At 32.3% G+C, this 15095-nt stretch overlaps 1 protein-coding gene across 1 annotated transcript in view; it reads right to left on the reverse strand.

Moving 5' to 3' along the window:
- LOC129220439 (metaxin-2-like) overlaps nucleotides 1–15057 on the reverse strand; it is a 28861-nt gene extending 13804 nt beyond the window's left edge. Inside the window, exons 1-5 of the mRNA XM_054854859.1 lie at nucleotides 14910–15057; nucleotides 11134–11181; nucleotides 7703–7822; nucleotides 3810–3886; nucleotides 2460–2552 (exon numbers count right to left, since the gene is read on the reverse strand). Of these exons, the coding sequence (XP_054710834.1) occupies nucleotides 2460–2552; nucleotides 3810–3886; nucleotides 7703–7822; nucleotides 11134–11181; nucleotides 14910–14955 (384 nt within the window). The 5' untranslated portion in view covers nucleotides 14956–15057. The remainder of the gene's footprint in view (nucleotides 1–2459; nucleotides 2553–3809; nucleotides 3887–7702; nucleotides 7823–11133; nucleotides 11182–14909) is intronic.
- Between the last annotated feature and the right edge of the window lie 38 nt (nucleotides 15058–15095).

Consider the following 15095-nt stretch of genomic DNA (forward strand, 5'->3'; position numbering starts at 1 on the left):
AGACGGTAGAGGAATAAATGCAGAATTATGTTAAATTCAGTTCCTTGCCTCATCCTGCATCAAAAATGTAAAAATCATGGTTATCACGTTTCTGTAACATATTACTTGAGATAAATTTTTGTGACTCACATGTTTCACATCTTGCTGTTTATTTAATCCCAAATGCAGTGCAGTATTTTGGGAGTTCTTTTGTATTGTTTGCTTCTATCCTACTTCTACTTCATACTGTTAATCTGTTCAGCACGGGGGGATCAACACCACCTCTATTCCTTTCTGTTTTCTGCACTGCTTGTAATTAAATAATTTTAATTGTTCTCAAGTCCTTGAAATGGATTAGATGAGTCTTTGAAATTCCTAAGCAAAGGGTGCTTCAATTTAATTTCTTATCAAGTGTCAATTATGAGTTGTCCAAATGGGCAACATGGTACTCTCCTGTTATCTATTTTCTAAATCTGTACACCTTTTTTTAAAAGCATTTTTTACTATTGATCATTTTGTATTTAATTCATTGTTGTATTTGTGAGTGGGTTAAAGGTGTGTCCAAAAACTAATTGAATTCAACCAACAGCCCGATGTAAGCAAATAACAAAGCATAATCTCATCTTCTCCCTTGCTTTTTCTCTCTGAGGACTGCTGCCACTGATTTGTCCACCTGAAAACAATGTTTATTGTGTACTATCGTAATTGACAAAAGAGTATTTTGCTATTTTTTTTCAGACATCCTTGTGGTGCGAATTACCCCTTATAAGGCTTCAAAATGCAGAATTTTAAATTTATTTTATAAAAATTCCTATGGGGGAGAAACCCCCGGACCCCCTAAAATTGGGTATATTCTATTTGATATATCTAATTGGGTATATTCCCTACTTAAAAGGGACACCATTTCCCTTCATGTACCATATGTATAAAGCATAGTGGTGGTAAGGGACACTTGGGTCTTTTTTGTTACCGACAGAAAAGTTGTCCGGGTGTACGAAAATACCAAAAAGCTGAAACAGCTTACAGCCACATTAAGTCTACAAATCCAGCCTTGATTACAACTAATATTGCTCAAAAAAAAAAAAAAAAAAAACATCAACGATTTTCTTAACTTGTAAGGGCGGATACAAAGAGAGGGTCATGGGGACCATGACCTACCCCTAAACCATTGAAAATATTATCCATTCATCATCATTGTATGTGATCATAATTTACTAATTGCATACAAGAGTATCAATGTAGGATATCATAGATATATACAGTTGGCTCTCTGTTAAACGACTTTCAAGGGACCACAAAAAATTGTCCTTAAGTAGAAAAGTTCCCTTAAATAGAATGCTTTTAACACTACAGGGCTCAGACCATGAAAAGCTGTCGTTAAATAGAAAACGTCGTTAAATGGAGCGACGTTAAACAGAGAGCCAACTGTGTTACACATTGTGTTTAAATACTTTATGAATGAAATGTTGGTCTTTGTCGTACTCTTTTGAACCCATTAATTATAAATAATAACATATAATCATTTGTTTGAAAGTTAATGCTTGAAATAATAATTACTATCATTGTTCCTAAAATTATTTTATTGTAATTATATTTAAGTTTATGCCCTACTAGGCGGCTTTTTTTCTGATTAATTCGGTACTTTTTAGTGACACATAACGCACAAACACAGTTTCAGAAATTTTTCATACGCAAAAATGCAAAAATTGATATTTTTGCGTATGAAAGCTCCCCCTTCTCCTAAAATGCCAGTCTTTATCTGCTTCTGTTTGGGGAAAGCACAGTAAGAAAAAATAGACTATTTTGCATTGGACCAAACACTGACGAATCAATGGACCTTTTTTCAAAGGTTTTAAGAAAATCAAAGGAACCAAAGAGTTTTAAGACTATCACTAAGAATCTTTCAAAAAAAAAAAAAAAAAACAGAATAACAATAAATTGCTTTCAATATTCATGATTTTATAGACAGAAGAAAAAAAATACAGTTGGCTCTCTGTTTAACGATGCTCTATTTCACGACTTTCTCTATTTAATGACGACTTTTCACAGTCCCAGATGGTCTCCATAGTGATAAAGCATACTATTTAAGGACGCTTTCTACTTAATGACGATTTTTTGTGGTCCCTTTAAAGTCGTTAAACAGAGAGCCAACTGTAACTCAAAAATGAGAAAGAGGAGTCCATTGCAAGAGTTCTATAATTATGTGTACAAACATGTATCAACTAAAGATTTTATGACTCTGGGCGTGCATGTACATTTTAATTATGTCAATACATCGAGTCTTTAACATTGAAAGACTGAAAGAAAATGCTTTTTTTTTAGGATTTTCCAAAAATTCATTTAATAATGCACTTTATTCAAAGAACTTTTTGTGATTACTTGAAAGTCGTCAAATTGAGAATTAATAACAATTCCTTTAACTATCAATGCCTAAAAAAATACAGCTATTAAGCATTTGAAAGGTTTAAAAACATAATTACCTCTGCATTTCGCAAAACAATATTTACAAGGGAAATATAAGCTTTCATGTCAGCTTTACCAGGATTGTCTAAGTGACTATTTAAGTTTATGCCCTAGAGGAAAAAAAACATCCTTATAATATTTAAACACATTTCACTTCAAACCAATTCACAAACAGAAATATTTTTATCAACAAGCATAACTGCAACAAATAAATTTAATTAATTGAAAATTAACTAGTTCATAAAATTTTAATTTTGAATGATTTTTGCCAAGTTTATTAGTTATAATATTATTAGGAAAATATTTCATAATCAAAGTTAAAAAAAATGCATCCTACTTTTAAATAAATAAAATGTAAGTACACACAAAAAGCAATTAGTAAATAAATAAAATAAAAGTTTTGTTATATTTTGCTAACTTGCCAGGTTTCAGCTTTAATGTTTTGCACCCAATAATAGATTCCTAAAATATTTTCAAGTTTTATTATGCATGACCCTGTTTGTTTTAGTAAACAAAAATAAACACATCATTAATACTCATATTTTGAGCAGAGAAATTTGTAAATCTTGATACAATTACTGGAAAATTTCTAAGCAACAAATATTTTCAACAGTATTCGCTATTAAAAAACGAACTGATAATTAATATTTTTATGTAAAGAGATAGTTGTTGAATTGCTTATTTTTCAGGCAATATATCAATGAATTAATTTTAAAAAAATGTAATGGCCTGTTTTTACTGAAATATTAATCACACAAAACCTATACAATTTTTTGTTACTTGTATCCACACTTTTTTGGAAAAAACAAAATTTAATATTGTACCTATAAAGAGATTTGAATAGACAATATATTCATAGCATGCAAGTAAACATGGTAAGTTTAGGTACATACAAGATGAAGCATTAATGTCCTTTTCTTTTACCTTTTGCTTTGCTTTAAAAAGTTTTTTGTGTTCCTTAAATTACTGTAAAACTGTTTAGTGCTAAAAATTTTGAAATTTTTTAAACTTATGAATCTTTAATAGCTTCATTATTTTGAATAACTTGAGCTTCAATAACTATAGTCAGGGCAAACCTAACCAGGCAGCATTTGGAAGGCTGCACAGATCCTAGACATAGCATTATAATGCAGCTAGGTTGGGTTTGCCCTAACTATAGGTACACCAGATGTGATCCTCAAATTAAAGTTTGTTGTAAACTTATTTTAAAACATTTGACTAACTGTAGTTATATAAAATTAATAAAAATAATCATAAAACTATTATTAATAGTTAAGGTTAAATAATTAACAAAAATATTACAAAGTCAAACTATTTCAAAAAAAGTATCATCCTAGGTTCAATTTAAACAGAAAAAACATCATTACCTTAGCTTGAACAAAGCGCATTATGGGCTCGACTTCTGAAATGACTACTTTGCCACATCTTAAAAATGGTACACTACCTAGAAAAAGAATTTACACCAAATGATATTAAAAATGAATTTTTTCATAAAAAAACTCTCTTACAGTTACAACATTTACTGTTTTATTACTCAGCAATTGAAATTATTTCTTGTGTTATAGCAATGGGGGGAAATCTCCCCCCCCCCCCAAAAAAAAACATCTTATTTTATTTCTTCATCTACCGAGAACCAGAACACACAAAAATGCAACATGGAATGATAAATTAGATTATCTGCTTGTATAGGGAGGGGGGGGGGCAACTGCCTCCTTACTTCTAAAAGTAAAAAGGCTTTTCCCCTTAACTTTTCAGAGTTAAAAATTAACAATCGATTGAAGAATGATTTTATACAGGTAAATTGAATTAATTCACAAAAAAAAAAAAAAAAAAGTTTGCAATAGATGGATTTTTTTTATGTTATTTCATAAGAATGGAACTTACAATTGGAAAAGGAGGAGCATACAATGATTATCAGTCCTGATTTTCTAGCCATTTTTAGAGATCTTTTTATCAGTTATGTGAAAATTCAATAACATATAGCTCATTTTGAGAAAAAAAAAGGGGGGGGGGAGGGAATTCAACTGGGATGCTGCCCCCTAACCCCAACACCTCTTTTGATCCCCTCCCCTCTCTTTTTTAGTCTACTAGCTACCTGTGGCTAATGCCCCTTCAATGTTAATGTTTGATGTGCCTTGTCCTCTTTTTTGCATTGCTCAATGTGCTCTCCTTGCCACTTTGAAGTTTTGACAAAACTTCATCACAAAGGCATGTTCTTTTTGGCCTTGAAACGCATTTTCCTTTCTTTTAATTTGAACTGAAATCTGAATTTTCTATGTTTTTAACATAATCTTCATGACTAAATATTAAAAAGATTCTGAGTAATTATTTAAAACATAATTACAATCGTAACTACTAAAAAAAAATTAAATTGAGAAATATTTGGATTTTGTATGCATACAGAAATACATAAAAGGGAAAAAGTACCCTTTCTACTACACATTTCAATTTAAAAATGCCCTTTTAATTGAGCTAAATGCAAGGACAGATCCAGAAAATAATCAAGAAGGGGGCGATTGATTTCAGACACTTATCCTTTTATAAATTGCAAAACCTCTGAATCCTTAACATCATGAAAGATCATCACAAACTAAAGGGTTTTTTCAGTTTGGAACTTCCATTTCTAGAAACAGTCATCAAAGGTGTTCTATAATTGCTCTTTTTGGACTTTGATTTAAAAACTTTCTTGGGGAAAGTCTCCAAACCCTATAGAATACAAATACAAATGTGATGACCAGCAACAGGCTCTGGGCCTAGCAAGGCTGGTCCTAGTCAGTTTATAAGTCCCCAATGAGGATCAATGGCCCTTTTAAAGCTATCCACTTTCTTGCTCATTACCGTCTCTTCCGGTAAGCTCTTCCAAGTGCCCACGATCCTACTAGAGAAGTAATTTTTCCTAATTTCCAAGTTAGCCTGAGATTTGAATAGCTTAAAACAATGACCCCTTGTCCTACTTTTAGTGCTAAAATTGAACCCTTTAACATCTTTCATTTTGATAAATTCAAACAAATGAATCATTTCCCCTTTGATTCTTCTTTGCTCCAGGCTATACATATTCAGCCTAGTAAATCTGCTATCATAGTCTAAATCTGAAAGTCCCCTTACTAGTCTAGTAACCATTCTTTGAACCCTTTCCAATACAGAAATATCTTTCTTGTGATAAGAAGACCAAAACTTAAAAGCATAATCCACATGAGGTCTTACTAAACTCCTATATAAAGGCAGAAGAACCTTCTTAGATTTCTTTGAAATAGATCTATTGATAAACATAAGCATTCTGTTGGTTTTGTTACTTGCAATGCTGCACTACTGATTAAACTTGAAATCTTGATTTATTAAGATACCCAGATCAATAATGCTTTCTGCCTGACTAATAATTGAACCCTGTAAATAATAATTCCTACGCTTATTTCCATGACCTAAGTGTAGCACTTGACATTTCCCTACATTAACTGCAATACCTAACTTATCCGTCCACTTAATAATATGATCTAAATCCTCTTAAAGCTGTTTTACTTGTTTCTCATTCTCTACAATTCTCATAAGTTTAACATCATCAGCAAAACAATTTATGTTTCCAGAAATATTTTCATCAATTTCATTCATAAAAATAATAAACAGAAGATTCTTTAAAACTGATCCCTGAGGAATCGCTTAAAACTTTACTCCATTTAGAAAGATTTCCCCTCACAACTACTCTTTGTTTCCTTCCAGTCAGATATTTCCTAACCCAAAGTAAGGTTTTTCCTCCTATTCCTATATCAGCTGGTTTGATCAGAAGAGCAACATGTGATACCTTATCAAAAGCTTTTTGAAAATCAATATAAACAACGTCCACACTTTTTGTTAACTAAAGCCAAGGTAACATTTTCATAGAAATGCAATAAACTAGTAGCACACGATTTACTTTTCCTGAAACCATACTGCTAACTTGTCAACAGACTATTAGTCTCTAAGAAATTCATAATCTTAGTTTTGATCAAAGTTTCAAACATCTTACAAACCACTGAAATCAGACTTACAGGTCTATAATTCCTTGCATTACTTTTAGACCCTTTTTTGAAAAGTACAATATCTATCATATGTCATCTAAGATATCATATATACTAGCGTATAGGTCAATAAATTTATTTAAAACAATGAGGTTTAAAATTAGGGGGTCGACTTATATGCGGGGCAGAATTTGAAAATGTTCCGTGATTTTTCTTAGAAAAAAAACACATGAACATTTTCCCGATTTTAGTCCATCCTTTTTCAGCAGATGCTAAAGAAGCAAATACTTAAACATCCCTCTGTGATTTTATATGGTCTGATTGTGAAATAAAGAATAAATCATAACATTAAACGGCTGACAACAGAAAAAGTGCGGGGATGGCTGTATTCACGAATTTTCCTGGTAGCCCCGAATCAATGCTCATTTTTTAAAAACAATCAAAATAAAAGCAACAAATGAAAAAATCCTAATAGCAAAATCTAACCCTTTACAAAAATCGCGATCGCAAAAGTGCACCCTTTTGGTGCAAAAGAGTAAAAATCTGACGTTTCTTAACATAAAAATGTTCATTAAGTTTCATTTTTCTCCTTTCCCATTCCCATTAACATTCAAATTCAAAATTAGCAAGAAAACGCCCGTTTTTTTCCAATAGTAAGAACTTGACATGTACGCAGGTTTTCGATCTTCTTCCTAAAGGTAGGGGGGTCGACTTATACCCAATATCGACTTATATGCTAGTATATATGGTAGTCAAAAATGGAGTTTTTGGAACTTCAAAAAACTTTCTGAGCAAAGTTCCAATCCCTGTCACTAAAGTGTTAAGAAATATGCCACAATTACATTTTCAAGACTACAATTCTGAAAAAATTCCGAACGACAGAATTTTTTTTCGCACTAGTATTGAAGATCGTGTCTAAAATTTCGTAAGCCAAAAGAGAGTTTCTGCATCTTGGCTCAAGGATGGGGCGATCACCCCACCTCGCCCCTCCCTTGACTAAATGGCCCTTTCATCTAGAAGCACCCTGACATTTTTTTTTTTTGGTCTGGGAGAAAACCTAACACCAATTATTGCTTTGTAATTAGTTTTGTTCAAAAAAAAAAAAAAACTCCTGTTATTATGAAAAGATTTTCATGCAAAAAATAAGCAGTCAAAGTACTTGAATGTTATTCCTAAATAATATTCATATTTGATTTGTTTTTAAACAAAATGCACAACATCATATGTCAAGTTCAAATTTGAAAAAAAAAAAAAAAAAAACAACTTACCTGAAGGTGACATACTGTCAGCATTCGTCCTCATTTCAACTTGAAAATTTAAGTTACACATCCTCAAAAATGCTTTAATGCTCAAACAAGCAGCATTATCTGACAACAGGATTTGCTCCACTGCAAAAGTTTTAATACTTAAGTGACATTGTATCAAAGAAAGATTTGCATTTTTGTGTTCATAAAACTTTACTTTAGTATACTTTGGGTACTTCAGATGCATTAACCATTCAGAGCACTTATGTTTGACTAAACAGGATCAATAACGTACAATGGCACCGGGTTTTGAATATCAGTGGATCAGTGGGAGTGCTCAAATCCAAGGCAAATTTTCAAAATGCAATTTACAAGAAAATGTGCTTCAGTTTTTAAACAGAACTTGATAGAAAAAATCAATTTTTACTTTAGGTTTTGACCACAGAACGATTCCACAAGTAGAAAAAATCAACATAAATGTTACAGTAGTATTTAACAAGAGAAAATATTAGTGAGAGTCATAAGTTACAGAAACACGTCAGGTAATCAAATTTTTTCTTTTTGTGATGCTAATTGAATATTAAAAAATACTTAAATAAATTTACAAATGCAAACAAAGGGAAATTTGTACTGATAAGAGAAAATGAAAGTTATCAAACAGTAACTACTGAGATTGATATTTTTGTACTTTAAAAAAAAAAGACTTACGCTGAATATTTGTAGAAATGATATAAAATTTCCTCATGTAGCCCAAAAGAATCATAAGCTGCAGACTTTCAGCCTGAAGGTCATCCTTATTTATGAAATATATTTTTCCTTTTATTTATTTCTTCTACTTATTGGGGGGTGGGGTTGCCAAGCATCCCAACAAATATTTAGGGGGGTGCTTGAGCACTAGCACTGCCAGACAGGGCCGGATTTAGGGGAGGGCAGGCAAGGCAACTGCCCCGGGGCCTCCACAACAAAGGGGCCCCCACAGTAAAATTTTTACAAGCTATCCTAACTTTCACGCGTTGAAAATATTGGATATATACATATGTATCAAAATATTCGGATATATATCAAAGTATCAGATATTTTCGAAAACATGATGATCTTTTTGAACCCTGATTAGGGGCTTCCACTCCTTCGTTGCCCTGGGGCCTCCACACTTCCAAATCTGGCCCTGCTGCCAGAATCGATGTCCCTAATTAACATACCTCATCTGGAAAGGATTTGAACTTCAACCAAAAGAGCAGAAGTCTTATACTCAACAACTAATGCCGTTTGGTAACCTAAACTTTACAAAAGCTGATATTTTGTACTTGCGTATATTTACTAGCTGAGGATAACTTAATGCTGTATGAGGAAATCCAGCTTTCGGTCAGATACTTCCATTTTAAATTATATTTTACAGCTGCTATTGAACAGATCATTAAACTGGCAATATATCTGCTTTTTTTTTCTTTTATGAAAAGAAAAAGGACAAAAGTTAGCGAAAAATCAAAATTAAAATATTAGGGTAATGCAGTTCAGATGGAGTTTTTCACTGTTTAAGTCATTTCAGCTACTTTCTTGAAAATCTTATGTTGAAATGTTTATAAATATTTTCTTGCAAAATATTGGGCCAGGAAACAAAATTTGAAGCACATTCTTTGTTACTTTAAAACTCTGCCATAAAACGGAAGCAACACTAGCAAAGCCAGACTTAACACTCTTCTGGGGGGAAAGGGGGAACTACCTACCATATTGGGTATGGCAATGTATGATATGTACCATAACCAAGGGCTGTAAGGAAGGTGTTGACCCCCCCCCCCCCCCCACACAATAAAGGAGCTGAGCTGCACCACACTGGGAAGCAGCTTCTTCCTCATACTCTTTCCACTAGCACTAACCTAATCCAACAATGATTGACATCATAGCACAGCTGCCAACTCTCTCAATTTTTTCGGAAGACTCCATCTTTTATGGCTTTTCCCAAACTCCCAAATAAGGTAAATACCTCCCAAATTTTCATTCAAACAATGAAACTCTCCAAAAATAAGATTTTTCAGTGATTAGAATTTTGGGGAAATGACTGCAAAAATGTTTGCAGTGGCAAAAACGTAACCTTTTCATACAGGAGTATTAAAAATTGCATAGGTCTGATCATTTTTGAAAAATGTTTACAGTCGACTTGAGCTACAATGCGATTTGACTAATGCCAAATGCCTATAACATGAGTCACCAGATAACAAATTTTAGAGCTAATGCAAATTCTTTGCCCGCAACAAGAAAATTTTCGAAAGGATATCATGGTGAGTAAGTTTTGGTTTTGTTATTAGTTACTAAAAATATTTTTCTCATGAATGGACCTTCATGGACGGCGAAAGTTTCCACACTATACTTGTCTGAACATCACTTTGTTAGTGTATATGAATAACTACTCCTCATTTTTCATTTATTTTTGTCCATTAAAATGCAAAAGTGGTTGAAATATAGGGACACCTAAGAGAGTTATTTCATCAAGTTTGAAAAGATAGAAATAAAAAGAGAAAGTTTCTGAAAAAACATCAAAGATTCTTAATGAACAATTAAAAAATGCGTCGAGGGTAGCCCGACAATTAGGTATGAGTGAATCTTCCATATGTACAATTAAAAGCCACAGAGTAAGCAAAATGCGAAAATTATGAAAATAGAAGTTGCTCTTGCATTGTGTATTAAAAGAGACCAGGAAGACGGATGTTACCATAGACGAAAAGGTTATAAAAGAACTAGCAAAGCAACTGTATTTATAAATATATTACTCGTAAAATAATGGTTTGATCAAGAAACGGTGTTGTATAGAAAAGGAATGATTTAAAACAGTTTGAGGTGGTGTTTACAAATCTCTAAAATAATTCGGTCTATTTAAAAAATTGTTCACATATCCTTTTTCACAGCGCAAAATTTCAACTTACGACAGCGGTGTCAAAACGCATCTGTCGCGTAGGTCGGGGACTCGACTTTATTCCATTTATCTTCTTTTTAAAATCTTTATTTACTAAAAAATGCTCCCAATTTCACTCTGAACTTTGGCCCACTTCAAGGAATGCTTATTATCACTTATAAGTGAAAATAAATTTTTGCCCCTCTTTTAAAACATTTTGTTTTCTCTAAACCTAAAAATTGTAGGTTTTTTTTAAAACTTTACAAAAATAACACTAGTAATCTTGCTGAATTCCGAATGACTAGTTGGATTTTGATTTTTCTGGTTGATATTTTTCTGGCATTTTATAACTAACCATAATTGTGTTAGCTCTGAATATTATTCAATTTAATGAACTTAGGGAAACAGAGCAAAAAGCTTTGTCAACTAAGGAAAAAAGTTGCTTTTCTCTTACCATAACAATATGTCGCATGAAGTAAAATATAAGTAAAAAAGTTTTTTAAAAAAGTAAGTAAAATATATTTTTTTAAAAGTCAGCAAAAAAAAAAAAAAGAAGTAGGATACTTACCTTCAAATGGTTGGTATAACTTTGCGTCTTCTGGCCATGGCTCATTAGCTGCAAATTTGCATCATCAAACAGTGAATAAAAATATAAACCAAAATAGGAAATATTATACATTTTTATTTATTAGTTTACTAATAATATTAAAGTAAGATAGACTATTTTTGAACTGGCAAAAATTTCTTACTTTACAATTACAATTGTTATAATTTTAGATAACTACACTGTCAAATGGGGTGACCTTGTATCAGCAAGGGTTGAGATTGTGCCACATTATATGTACCATTACCAATACAAAGAGGTTAAAATAAGTGATACAAGAGATAAGACATTCCCTTTCAAGCCTTCCATCTGTTATAAAATCAGCATCCTAACTTTTATAGTTATGCCACAATATAACCCATCTCATACTGTAACTAAGTCACCCTATTTGAGTTAATATTTGGTTTTAATTTAAGGATTACAACCTCTCCCCCCCCCCCCCCTAAAACAGAAAAAACACCCCTCAAATATTTTGATGACCCCCCCCCCCTCCAGGTGTAGAGTTGTCGAAGGGCCATGTCAGCCTAGTCGGAAACTAGGGTCCTGGCACTTGGAGGGGCTGGTCCCCGTTCGGAATCATAGTTAGTGTAACTTTTACTAGTTTTGTGGGGGGAGAGGAGGCATGGTGACCAAACTGACAAGGGGCCTGCCCCAGCTCTTGACAGCCCTGCCTAGGTGGACTGACACCCTTGCAACTACTGCACATCATACGGTTACAAGTAAAACATTTAAAGTTGGAAAACTTGTCTCTTATTGGTGTAAAAATTACCAGGCTGGAGTATTTCTAGTGATAAATAAACTTTTTAAAAAATAATAAAATAATTGGCTTCACCAGTAAGAGCACCTCAGTTTTGTGGTCAAGGAAAGTTGAAAAATCAATAATTTCGATTAAGTGTTTGTATTTCTTTTGTGCATGATACACTAAGAGCTAATCAATTAATTTAAAATGATTTTTAGCATTCCGCTATTTGTAACTTAACACTTTCAAATTAACATACTAGATAAGGTTCTAAAGTTGATATAATTTTTGTTTAAACCCTTTGTTTTCAGTTAGAAATAAACCACCAGACACAGTTGGGTATTAATCGGAGCAAGTTAGTCTGCTTTTCTACTTTTCATCTCATCTAAAAATTAAAAAAGCAATTTCTATCCCGAGTTTCATTAAATATTTCTTGTCATCCCAAGATTTTTTTTTTCTAATTAATTTACATTTTTTACTTTAATTTTTTGATGGAACTTAGTAAAATGGATCAACCAAGACAAGAGCCAAGGCATGTTGAATCGCAGTACAAAAAAACACCTTCTATTAAAATTTTAATGATAAATATTGTAAGTAACTTATGTTGTTTTGTGTAAAGAATGAAAAAATGTAAAGATCAAGATAACACATTCAATAAACCCGGTAATGGAATTCGTATCATTCAAGAATAGGTACGCTTTTAAATTTTTAGATTTTGATGGGGAAGGGTACAATAACGATAATGATAATGAAATGTCAAACACAGAAAAAAGAAATATTAAAAAACAAAAAAATTCAGTTTTAGACCTTGAAAATGTCACCTTGTAGCAATTTAAGAAATTAGCCAAAAAGGTAAAACATTTAAATTTTAAATGGACAAAGGGTAGATGTCTCATTGGACAGGTCATATCTTATGTGCAGGGTAGACTTTGGTTTTATCTTTTTCAGCAGCAATTATCCAAAGACTAAAGGTAACTTTGACTCAGATGGCACGAATCCAGGTTTCAAAAATATCATGATATTTTCCAAAATATCTGATATTTTGATATACATCGGATATTTTGATATGTATCCGGTATTTTCAATTAGCATAAATTAAAGTCTTCAAAATAGTAAATGCATCTTTAAATCACTCTTTAATTTTTTATATTATAATTACAATGTGTAGACTTAAAATTAATGTTTCTTTCATTATTAATATCTAATATTTCAGTTTATATTTCTAACAATTTTAATAGAGTTAATTTAGCATTAGCTGTTTTACTTATTTTACTTCTGTTAGCTACTTTTAGTTATATGATTCAGAAATAAATAATATGTATTAGTAGGTGCACAGTCAAGAAGACATTTTCTTTTTTTCTGAGCAATGTTTAAAATTTAATTAGGCACTTTTAATATGAATTAAAATTGTTACATTACTAATAATTTTATGAATATAAAACAAATAAAAAGGGAATATTATATTACTTTGTTATGTTAATGATGCATTATACATTCCAAAATATAGTAAATTATTTTTTGGTTATAATTTTAATAATAAATCAGCAAAATTACTATGATTAACATACTTTTTATATGGAAAATGCCATAATTGAAAAAATAAATATCAAAATATCATGATATTTTGAAAATAAATATTGGATATATATCAGCGAACCCTGCATGAATGAATCGTAAGGAAATTCTAATTGAGGATCTCACTTCCTTTGAAAAGTAGAAATTACGAGAAAAAATGAAAAGCAGAACGAAAAGAAGGAAAAACAAGTCTCAGGTTCCGATGTTTTACATGAAATAATGATATTACGAAAAAGAGAGCCCTAGACAATTTCGCAGTCCTCTCTCTCACAGGATATAATGGGCTGTGTCTGGGAAGTTCTCATTTTCAAACTAGGATGCAACTGCTTAAACCATTTAGACAGAGCAGCATGAATAAGACAGTCTTCACTCACTTTGAGAAATTAAATTCGTACATTTCCAGGTTTCCTAGACTAAATTCTATGAAATTCCAGATTGATATTTTAATTTTTGCTTTTATATGAAGCTAAAAATCCACCCTCCCCCTCTTCCAAGCCCCAAGGTTTTGTCTTCATGTCATAACAGTTAAAGTACAAGCTTCATCACATACGCAACCGAGAGTCGGAGTGAAAATGAGCGACTCCGGGAATTTCAGAGCCTTTGCATCTGACGCTTATATCCCAATATACAAATACAAATACAAAAGTGACGACCAGCAACAGGCTCTGGGCCCAGCTAGACTGGTCCTAGTCAATTTACAATCCCCAGTGAAGATCAATGGCCCTCTTAAAACTGTCTACTCCTTTGCTCATTACCACCTCTTCCGGTAAGCTGTTCCAAGGTTCCACTACCCTGCTAAAATAATAATTTTTCCTAATATCCATGTTAGCCTGAGATTTAAATAGCTTAAAACAATGACCCCTTGTCCTGTTTTCAGTGCTAAACTTTAGCCCCGTAACATCTTTCGTTTTAATAAATTTAAACAGCTGAATCATGTCCCCTCGGTCTCTTCTTTGCTCAAGACTGTACATTTTTAGCCTTCTAAGCCTGGAATCATAATCTAAGTGGGAAAGTCCACTTATTAGCCTTGTAGCCCGCCTTTGAATCCTTTCCCTTCCCCCTTCAGTCCGACTCTGACAGCAAAATGAAAAAACGACTAAGCATATGTAACGGGTGTAAGATGACAAAATACGTCCTTCAATAAATTCATGCAAAATGTCTCACTGGTGAATGTACATAAGCAGAATGTCGCAAATATGTATGTTTGGAAGGCATAGCTAGTAAACCAATTGCAAATATTCTTTATTCTTAAGATTTTTTTAAAACCTTTTTTGTATACAAAAGATTTCAGAATTTCTGAAACCAAATTTATGCGCAAATACAGCTCTAAACTTTCATAATGTTTTGCAGAAAAGTTATCAAAATTCATATAGCACAAACGAGTATTTCAGTCATCGATACACTAATTTGAAATAAAACTTAATACCGCTCAAATCTGCTATAACCGCTTCAGTTACCAGGACAGAAGGCATGTTTGTTTTGCTTTTCAGATAAACCTTTAAATGGAATTATTAGCGCTTATTAAATAAAAAAAAATAAGAATTAAGATAGCAGACGAAATTTTTAAGCCGCGACGCTTATGCAATGTTATGATTGAGATGCTGCCAAAAAC

The sequence above is a fragment of the Uloborus diversus genome, chromosome 4 (genome assembly GCF_026930045.1).
Source record: "Uloborus diversus isolate 005 chromosome 4, Udiv.v.3.1, whole genome shotgun sequence".
NCBI classification, from domain to species: domain Eukaryota; kingdom Metazoa; phylum Arthropoda; class Arachnida; order Araneae; family Uloboridae; genus Uloborus; species Uloborus diversus.